Source organism: Ostrea edulis, chromosome 8, assembly GCF_947568905.1.
Source record: "Ostrea edulis chromosome 8, xbOstEdul1.1, whole genome shotgun sequence".
NCBI classification, from domain to species: Eukaryota; Metazoa; Mollusca; class Bivalvia; order Ostreida; family Ostreidae; genus Ostrea; species Ostrea edulis.
The window spans coordinates 27,345,043-27,354,455 of NC_079171.1; the positions used below are offsets into that span (position 1 = coordinate 27,345,043).

Below are 9,413 nucleotides of genomic sequence, written 5' to 3' on the forward strand. Positions count from 1 at the left end.
ATCTGCACATGTAATCCATCATATATAACACAACATACCTACATACTTAGCACTATATACCTCAATAATTTACACTACATACCGAATAGTATTATCCTACATATCTGACATTTCATACCATAATGCAGACATGCAAGTTATATGAGAAAAATGTGTATGTTATAATGTATGTCTTGGATTTCCATCTCAAAACTCTGACACGATCTGCAATCTTGTTTCGCCACTTGACTAGATGTGTCGGTATGTGTCTGTCAATGATTTCTTTGAGATTTACCTTTACCCTCCAAGGATACTGCCGTACCAAACCCCTGTTGTAACTGAAATCCTCTACAGCAATGTCTTGGTTTGCAAAGAGGAGCAGCCTTGGCTGCCCATCCACCATCACAGACCTTGCCACGGCGTTGGTATCTGCCACACCGTCATTGACCAGACTACCAAGACTACCGTCTTCCTCGGTTGCATCCAGCCTAAAACATGTTTGGGGTTATATAGCAACAAATTTGAAAACAAAGTAACACATGGAAAGCTTCTTACAGTACAAATAAACTGTATATGATCGTTTATTGTTTTTCAAAACATTCAACAAATTTTCAGCATGTGCATAAGGTAGCAATCAAAACATACCGATAATCTTTCCCATTCAATTGGAACTCAAACATATATGTGCCGTAGCCACTACGACACAGCTTTCCCTTGTACTCAAGGAGAAAGTCCCCTTTTCTGAATTCCCTTACAGCAAACACACCTCTTCCTGGAAAAATTGTGAATGGGATATTGGAAATTGAATAGAATTCATGTTTCTTACTATTTTCCTATAGAAAATAATGGTGGTTCATATCATACCTTTCAACTCGTCGATCCAATTGATCTTGAACCCCTCAGGATCGTCTCCACTCCTCACCACCTGAATGGCCTTTGCGTCGGGTGTTTCTCTGCGGGCCATGATAGTTCTGAAGTAAAATATATTCTATTGAAATCAAGTTACCAATTTCACTGCCAACCTTACATGTATGTAGGTACTAGTATTAAGGTACCTGTATGTGGGTACCTGTAAGTGGGTACAAGTATGTAGGTACTAATATTTAGATACCTGTATGTGGTTAACTGTGTGGGTACTTGTATGTCGGTACATGTATGTAGGTACTAAAATGTGGGTACCTCAATATTGCTACTTGTATATGGGTACATGTATCTAAGTACTACTGCTTGGGTACCAGTATATTGGTAAATGCATATTGGGTACCTGTATGTGGGTATATGTTTATTGGTACCTGTATGTAGGAACCTGTATGTGGGTAACTGTATCTGGGCACATGTAAGTCGGCACCTGTATGTGGCTACATGTGTGTGGGTACAATAATTTGGTACCTCTATGTGGGTATTGGTATGTTGGTACTAGTGCTTGGGTACCTGTATGTGGGTACATACATGTTGGTACCTGTAAGTGGGTACCTCTGTGTCGGTACCTCAATCTGGGTCAGATGTAACTGAGTACTCGATTTTGGATAGCTGAATGTGGGTACCTGTATATGGATAAATATATGTAGGAACTAGTATATGGGTACCTGTAGGTGGGTCCATGTATGTTGGTACCTGTATATTAGTACATGCATGCGAGTACCTGTTTGTGGGTACCTGTATGTAGATACTAATATTTGTGTATCCCTTAGGAATATAACCATTATTCAAACACTATGACCATGCAGAGGTCCCTGAGACAGGTCCTGTGTATATCAAAACTATATTTTAAAAAAAGCAGGGACAGGTAGATTTCTACCATGTTCTATCTCTGTGTATTTCTGTGGGTGCCAACGGGATATACCAATTAAGACTTGTTAGACTGTGGCCACTCCAAGTAAATAACATCTGTTTAGATTAGGCTCCGCCTACATTTTAACCAACCGTACGGTCATGAGATGGGTCTTTAAATACTTTTTGTTAAATTGTCAATCCCTATTGTTAGTTAAACTACTTTTTCCTTTACAAATCTATGACGCTTTGTACAGACGGACAATCTATAGATTACAGATAGAGCTCCAGTAAGCTAATTAATGATTATATATTCCATAAAACATATGTTTTGAGACTGATTGAGTACACATACCTTGCCTGAATCTTGTCCTTAACAGTGTGAATGGAACATCTGGTGATTCATGCAGTTTCATGACTTGAAACCCATAACATACTCCTAGCAACAAAACCAATTATAATCAGATCCTTTATCTTGAAACCCATAAAAAACTAGACATTTCATGATTGATAATAAACAGATTATTTCAAATTAATACTCTTCAAAACTACTAGTTAAACATGTGACATTAAAATCACTAAATACAGTAAATATTGATACATTTCATAGATATAGCAGGGTAATCATGTAATACATCATACAAGTGAAAACCTCGAAATAAATTCTACCCAAATAATAATGATCTACATGTATAATAATTATTTTCCTACCATGAGGACAAAACATTGTGAACACTCTTGGTAGAAGGGAGGGGTGGCCCTTTGAAAATTTGGAGCATAAGTCCTCTTTCAGCTTTGATCCCTGTTTGTCAGTTACAAATAAACCCCTTCTCCTAATTTTTGGCAGAGAAGGGAAAAAACTTGAATCCTCCTCCTCATCTGCTTCTTCTGATGGACACATATTCTTTAAAAAAGGATCAAATACTTTTTGGTGTAGATGAGGAAGACAATTTTTAAGTTCCTTAAATGGAAATCCATCTCTCAGTATCTCGGAGGGGATTTAAAGAGACCACTGTATCATTGATATTTACCATTGTTTCTTCATCCTCCTCCTCATTCTCCATCTCCCCTTCCCTCTCCTCCTTCCCCCTACTCTTCTCCTCCCGGACCTCCTTCTCCCGCTCCTCCTCCTTCCTACCCTGATCTGCTCTCTCATCATCCTGCAACATATGAAATAATTTCAATGGTTACTGAAGATAGGTATCTGTATGTGGGTACCAGTATTTGGTGTATGTAAGTATCTGTATGTGGGTACATGTATGCAGGTACTAGTATTTGGGTACATGTATGTGTATGCCTGTTTTAGGAACTTCTATGAAAGTAGCTGTATGTGGGAACCTGTATGTGGGTATCTTGATGTGGGTACCAAATTGTAGGTACCTTTATATGTGCTTACATGTAGGGGCATATATGAATATTCATCAAAGTATGTCAGATATCATTTAAGGAGAACACCATATCCTTGGTAGTTACCTCTTCCCTAAACACTGGCCAGAGCTCTGCCGTCCCACCTCCCTGCAGGCCCCTCAACGTCTTCGAAACTGGTGTGTCCGACACCTTTGAAATATAAAAGCATGATTGAATACTGATATATATTGATACATATGGATATATATATACATATCTACACATCCAATATTACATACCTAACATTATATATGGGGCACCAGTATCTTAGAAAATGTATGAATGTTACCTAGGTTGTTCATATTGAATTCAATGTATACATTACTTTTAAAGACCCAATTTTAAGTTGACACCCCCAAATTGTAATCTGCCTGCCAATCAAACATTTAACAATAGATCTCAGGTGGAGTGACATCTGCAGACACTGTGGTCTGGGGCTACCCCAGAGAGATGTTTTGATAACAATAACAACCAGTATCTACAGGCATTCTTTAGATCTTGAGGAAGCACAGTATACCTGAGTTTTGATAGCAATGACCTGTCCACATCTGCTATTTTCTTGTCATTCAATTGTTTTTAAAAAGGCCCCTGAACAATGCAATTTCAATGTAATTGTAATTTCCCCCTCTAAATACCTGTATATGTATTATAAATTACACAATCAAAAACCAAACAATAATTTGCACAATAATTTCTAAAACTTGTAACCTATTGAAATAATTTGTCATCAATTTATGATACCTCTATATTATAACAGAAATTATTCATTGAGTCAATGACAGAGAGAGAGAAAGAGGGGGTGGGTGTAGAATGTGTGTCCGCTACCCTTAGGATTAATACAACCATTATTCAAACACTATGGCCAAAGAAACTCTGCAGAGGTCCCTGAGACAGGTCCTGTGTATATCAAAACTATAAAAAAAAAAAAGCATGGACAGGTAGATTTCTACCATGTTCTGTCTCTGTGTATTTCTTTGAGTGCCATGGGATATAGCAATTAACACCTTGGTAGACCCTGGCCACTCCAGGTAAATAACATCTGTTTATATTAGGCTCCGCCTACATTTTCACTGACCGTACGGTCATGAGATGGGTCTTTAAGATATAGAATTGTTTATCAATGCATACGAATGGCAGTGGGTCGTCCTCATCTGTTATTTTCTCAATGATTGGTCCAGATGGGCCTGCTTCCAGTGCCTGTGCCTAATGGTAATACAAATATGAATTTCAAAGAATTGTATTTTCCATGATTGAAAATTCATGTCACTTCTTGTATCTAAATTAAACAAAAATATACCTCTTCTTGATGTCTATGACTCGGACCATCCGGACTGAATTTTTTTTCTGTTGGGTCAGCATATAATATTTGTCTTGGGTTGCCGAACGGTGGCTCATCTGCTGAGCCAGTGGGTCCTTTGCTTGAGGAAACCTATGACGGACCTGGAAAAAAACCCGGACCTTCTATGTATTCACTCATTCATCTATCAATTTGTTTTCTATATATCTTTCGTATGTTACATTATCTACCGTGGTCGCTGCTGTTTTCCTCAACTGCGTCGCAGACATGTTTTTTCTTCTGGTCAGCCTCCGCCCGAATTTTCTTGATGGCCTTATCAAGTGATGAATTGGTCATCGGCATGGGTTGGTGTGTCCTGCCTGGCCACGTCAGGAAAACAGCGGCCCTGTCCTCGTCTAGGTCCGCGTTGTATCCTGGAAGACGCGCACGAACTTCCAGTAGGGTCTCTAGGCATCCCCACAAGGTGGATCCCAACACCAGCGTGGCTGGGGCAATATGTCCCGTCTTGTGGTCTGCAACCTGAAAAATCCAAACAGTACCGCATCGAATATTCCCCTCAAAGTCGAACTTACAAGCCCTATTGATGTGTAAAAATTAATAATAACTCACGACAAGAATATGGTCCTCGCCAGAAACCTCGGCATGGCGAACATGCCAAAGCTTAAGATTAACAAGGGTCCCTGCTCTTTGGGCATTATCTATTAGGATGTTTATGAGAAGGAAGTTTCTCATTATGGTAAATTCCGCCTCTGTTGGGTCCCTGCTGGCCGTCAGAAAACTAGCGAAGGTCTTCATCGCTCTTTGACAAACTCTAGAGTCATTACAGGCAGACGGACGGAGAGACAGACAGAGTGATTTCTATATACCCACCTGACCTTTGTCCGGGTGTATAACAACACCTTGATTATCACCTTCACATCAAAACTCAATTTATTGATTATCAAAGAGTAAAAATTAACTTACCGTCATCGTTCGTCTGCCCTTTTTGCGACCCGTCTCTTGTGGAGCTCAGTCCGAAGAGACCGGAGCCCACCTCCTGATCTTTCGTTCCGCCACATGGAACGCGGGCGCCTCAATCAAATTACCGTCCAGTAAAAACTCAAAGAAATCCTTGAGTGAGCCTGCAAAAACATGATGTACTGTGAGCAATGCTCACTAAGAATACCCCCCGCTTACCCCAATCTCCCAAAGGGTGTTGTTAATAGGTATAAATTACCTCTTTCCTGAGCGTAAAAATATGGTATGCCTTTGTAGAAGAAAATTGAAAATATAGTCCTCACTAAGAATACCCCCCGCTTACCCCAATCTCCCAAAGGGTGTTGTTAATAGGTATAAATTACCTCTTTCCTGAGTGTAAAAATATGGTATGCCTTTGTAGAAGAAAATTGAAAATATAGTCCGAACACAAATCCATGGCATAAACCTACAATTTTGACCTTGAGATCAAAAGTCAAGGTCATAAAGAGGTCATGAATGTACATGACACATAGTCTCATGGTGATACACCCATGTCTTATGGTATGACTATCACTTGGTAGTCACAATTCCAACTTTGTATTTCCATTATATACTGCAAAAATATTACCAAGATAACTTCGGACGGTCCCTGGAGCCCAGTCCGCCCTAACCTCCTGGAGCCAGGTGTCCCTTAACGTATCCAAATGCAGCAGCCCAGGAAGGGAGAAAGTTGAGTCAACGCTCCCCCAGATCTTTCTGACCTGGTTACAGTGTTGGTTGGCCTCCTTCTGCGACCGGCTCTTCTCTATGGTCTGCTGCCAGTCGAGAAATTTCCTGAGGTGTTGATCTAAAAATTAAATCAATAAGATGAAATAAACAGCATTTTGATATACAAATCTATATTTACATTTTGTGTGAAACGATGAAAGCTTACTGTCTACTGGCAGAGCAGTCCCCGGCGTTTGTTCTGCTTCTGCTGTCACCTTATTAATGAAGTACTGATTCTTACATTGTTGCAAACAATCAAGTTATAGTCACCAACATAGAAGTACCCACATACATGTACCGAAATAGAAGTACCTACCTACATATATATACATGTATATGGGTAACTATGGTAAAAAATCTAAACAATCGTTTACCTCTTCTTTCTCTTCTCCACCTTCTCGGCCTTTAAAGCTCTACTGTGAGTAGTAAGGGGGGTAGAGAACAGGCATCTACAGTCAAGATGACGCCATAATTGAGGTCAAGGTCAAAAGGGGAAAGTAGGTCATAAGCTAACGTAAATCAGGTCAATGTCATGAAATCAAGGTCACAACACTCATAATTGAGGTCAAGGTCAAAAGGGAAAAGTAGGTCAAGGTTAAAACAGGTCAAGTACATAACATCAAGGTCATATGGTTGAGTTTAGTCTTTTTTTTAAAATTGGGTCAAACTGAAAGTTAAGCGAGGTCAAGTACATTTTACGGTTTCTAGGTCACACATTAACATGTAAATAAAGATCAAGGTCAGTAAATCATTAGACAAGGTAGGGAACAGTTAAATCTACAGTCAAGGTAGAAATCAGGTCAAGGTCATACGGGTTGAGTTTACAGTAATTTTTTTCTTAATTGGGTCATGGATCAGTATGAAGGTCACATTCAAGGACAATTGCTAGGTGTTATAAATTAAAATCCAGGTTTTACCTTTCCAGACTAAAATGTTCCAAACACCAGAGACGCTTTAGTAAGTAAGTACAAGTGTTCGTCATTTTCTCTATTTTACATCTTCAATATAAACATATATTGCAGATTCACAAATTTATAAGGGAGAAATTGAGCAGTATTTACAGAACTTACGAAGATAAAGAATTTTCATGATATGTTTTGACAATCGATGTTATGAAGTTCACAACTCAAAGTTCCGATTCATCGCAAAATCGAAGATCAGATAATCCTGTATATCGTTAAGTGTAACTGTGCATAACTTTCAAGCTCGTAATTCAACATTTAATTAAGATCCGAGATTTACAGAAGCGTAAAGGAACCTTAAATTGTTGTTGTTCACTATTTACTTGTGTTATAACACAATTGTCGTTTAAAATTTCTTACATTAACCGTTTATATAGCACTGAGCAATATTGCACCTTCATTTATATCAACATATATCATAATATTAGATTATGGCAACTTTTTTTTTATTCGACTTGTTGAGAAATATTTTTATATCGATGAAACTGAAACTATGATATTGTCTTTCTATAAAATCAATATTGCAGTGAAGTTGTAAAGTTTATATAATATCATATGTTGATTTTAAAAAAAGGGGGGGGGGGCGTAGAATTGCTTTGCAAAGAGGTTACGGCGAGAAATCTTGACAAAAAATGCGTAATAACACAAGTAAATAGTATACAACAATAAATCCAACAATTAACAAGAATACCTGAATAAAAAAGAATACTGGTATTTTTTAATCTGAATTCCAATGTTAAACAACTTCAAAAGAGAATGTAATTGGACAGTTCGTGCATACCGTCAATCATCAACACTAAATTCCAGTAAAAATTAACACTATCTACATTTTGAAGATAATCCTCATCATTTACAGAGTTTGCTGAATGGACTCTCTTGGGACGGAGTCGGATAAAATGTTTGCTGAATCAACTCTCTTAGGACAAAGTCTGGAGGGGTATTCTCCGTTTACAGTTTTTGCGCACAAAGTCTTTAATATATGTCACCAGGAAGGTCGTTTGAGCCAGATCTGCCTGTATACAGTTGATTAACTCATTTACCGCCTCAAATTCCTCGTAAAGGGGTTGGGCTGACTTTTCTTCCCGCTTTTCAGGAGTCGCACAGCGTGTGCTAAGTGCCTCAAATTTTTTGGCATTATTTTTTCTGTATAAAATAAAACAGCGATGTTAAGTAAAACGAATTGTAGAAAAAATATATGTAGATGTTTATATGTTACTGCATTAAAAAAATACAAGTAATACATACATGTACTAACTACCTCTGTCAAGAGGTAATTTAAGAAAAAGTTGTTTTTTTAATATCGTTGCATACCTAAATGTGTTCAAGATGGCTTGTTCCTCATCTCGCTGGTGGCGCGGATCAGTGGAAATTACTGTCTGATGGTGATGCGTTTTTAAAGACTTCTTGCTTGTAGCATTGTCTTTCCTGTAAAATAAATTTTAAAAAAAGAATATGATAATGATATAAAAAAAATGTTTCCAGAAGAACAAAAAAATCATTTAACATCCTTAGAAAAAACGAACAAAGTAATCAAATCTTAAAATATATTTTAAAAATGCACAAAATTTTATGCAAAATGATATTAATATATGTTACCTAAGTAGAGATAAAGGGATGGAGTCCTCTGTTTCATCAAGGCGCCTTTTTCTGGTTCCATTACTGTCGTCAGATTGAAGGGGTTTTTGTTGGTGAAGCATGACTGGAAGTTTGGTCTGTTCATGGAGGGTAGAAGTGACTGTCTTTGTTTGAGCAGACAAGGAGGAAGGAGATGTCGTCTGACTTAGAAAATCCTGTGTTGTTCCATCATTTCCAGTTAATGATAAGTAGGGATCTAATGGGGAATATTATGATTCTAAAATTGGAAGTGTCCAATCAACCCCTAAGTCAAACCATTCTTTTTCAAAATCACCAAATGATGGACTCGATGTGCGTTTTTCATCCCTCCTATATGATAAAAGAGAGATATATATTCACACTTTCTTATATATATATATATATATATAATTTGAAAAGAAAATGATGATTTCAATAAAAACTTAAAATTGAAATTAATTATAGCAATAATCTCTCTTTTTTTTTTTAGATAAATAAAGTAGGACTGCTGTTGTTACAAGAATTTCTTTTAAGCAAACACAAGTAAAGATCGATACAAATCTCAAATCTTTTATGTAAATTTGAAGAAAAAAATATCACCAATGAAAAGTGGAACTGTACACTGTATAATGGAAAGTGCACGAACATACTTCGTACAATTAATTAAACTTAAACATGAT

General features: G+C 37.5%; 1 protein-coding gene across 1 annotated transcript; it reads right to left on the reverse strand.

Annotated features, from left to right (window-relative positions):
• Window positions 1-7,857: 7,857 nt before the first annotated feature.
• On the reverse strand, window positions 7,858-9,049 carry LOC130049514 (uncharacterized). Its single transcript, XM_056147286.1, has 3 exons — window positions 8,737-9,049; window positions 8,452-8,565; window positions 7,858-8,283 (listed from the first exon to the last, which is right to left on the reverse strand). Exons 1-3 carry the CDS (start codon window positions 8,835-8,837, stop codon window positions 8,058-8,060), a joined length of 441 nt encoding a protein of 146 aa, XP_056003261.1. The 5' UTR covers window positions 8,838-9,049; the 3' UTR covers window positions 7,858-8,057.
• Between the last annotated feature and the right edge of the window lie 364 nt (window positions 9,050-9,413).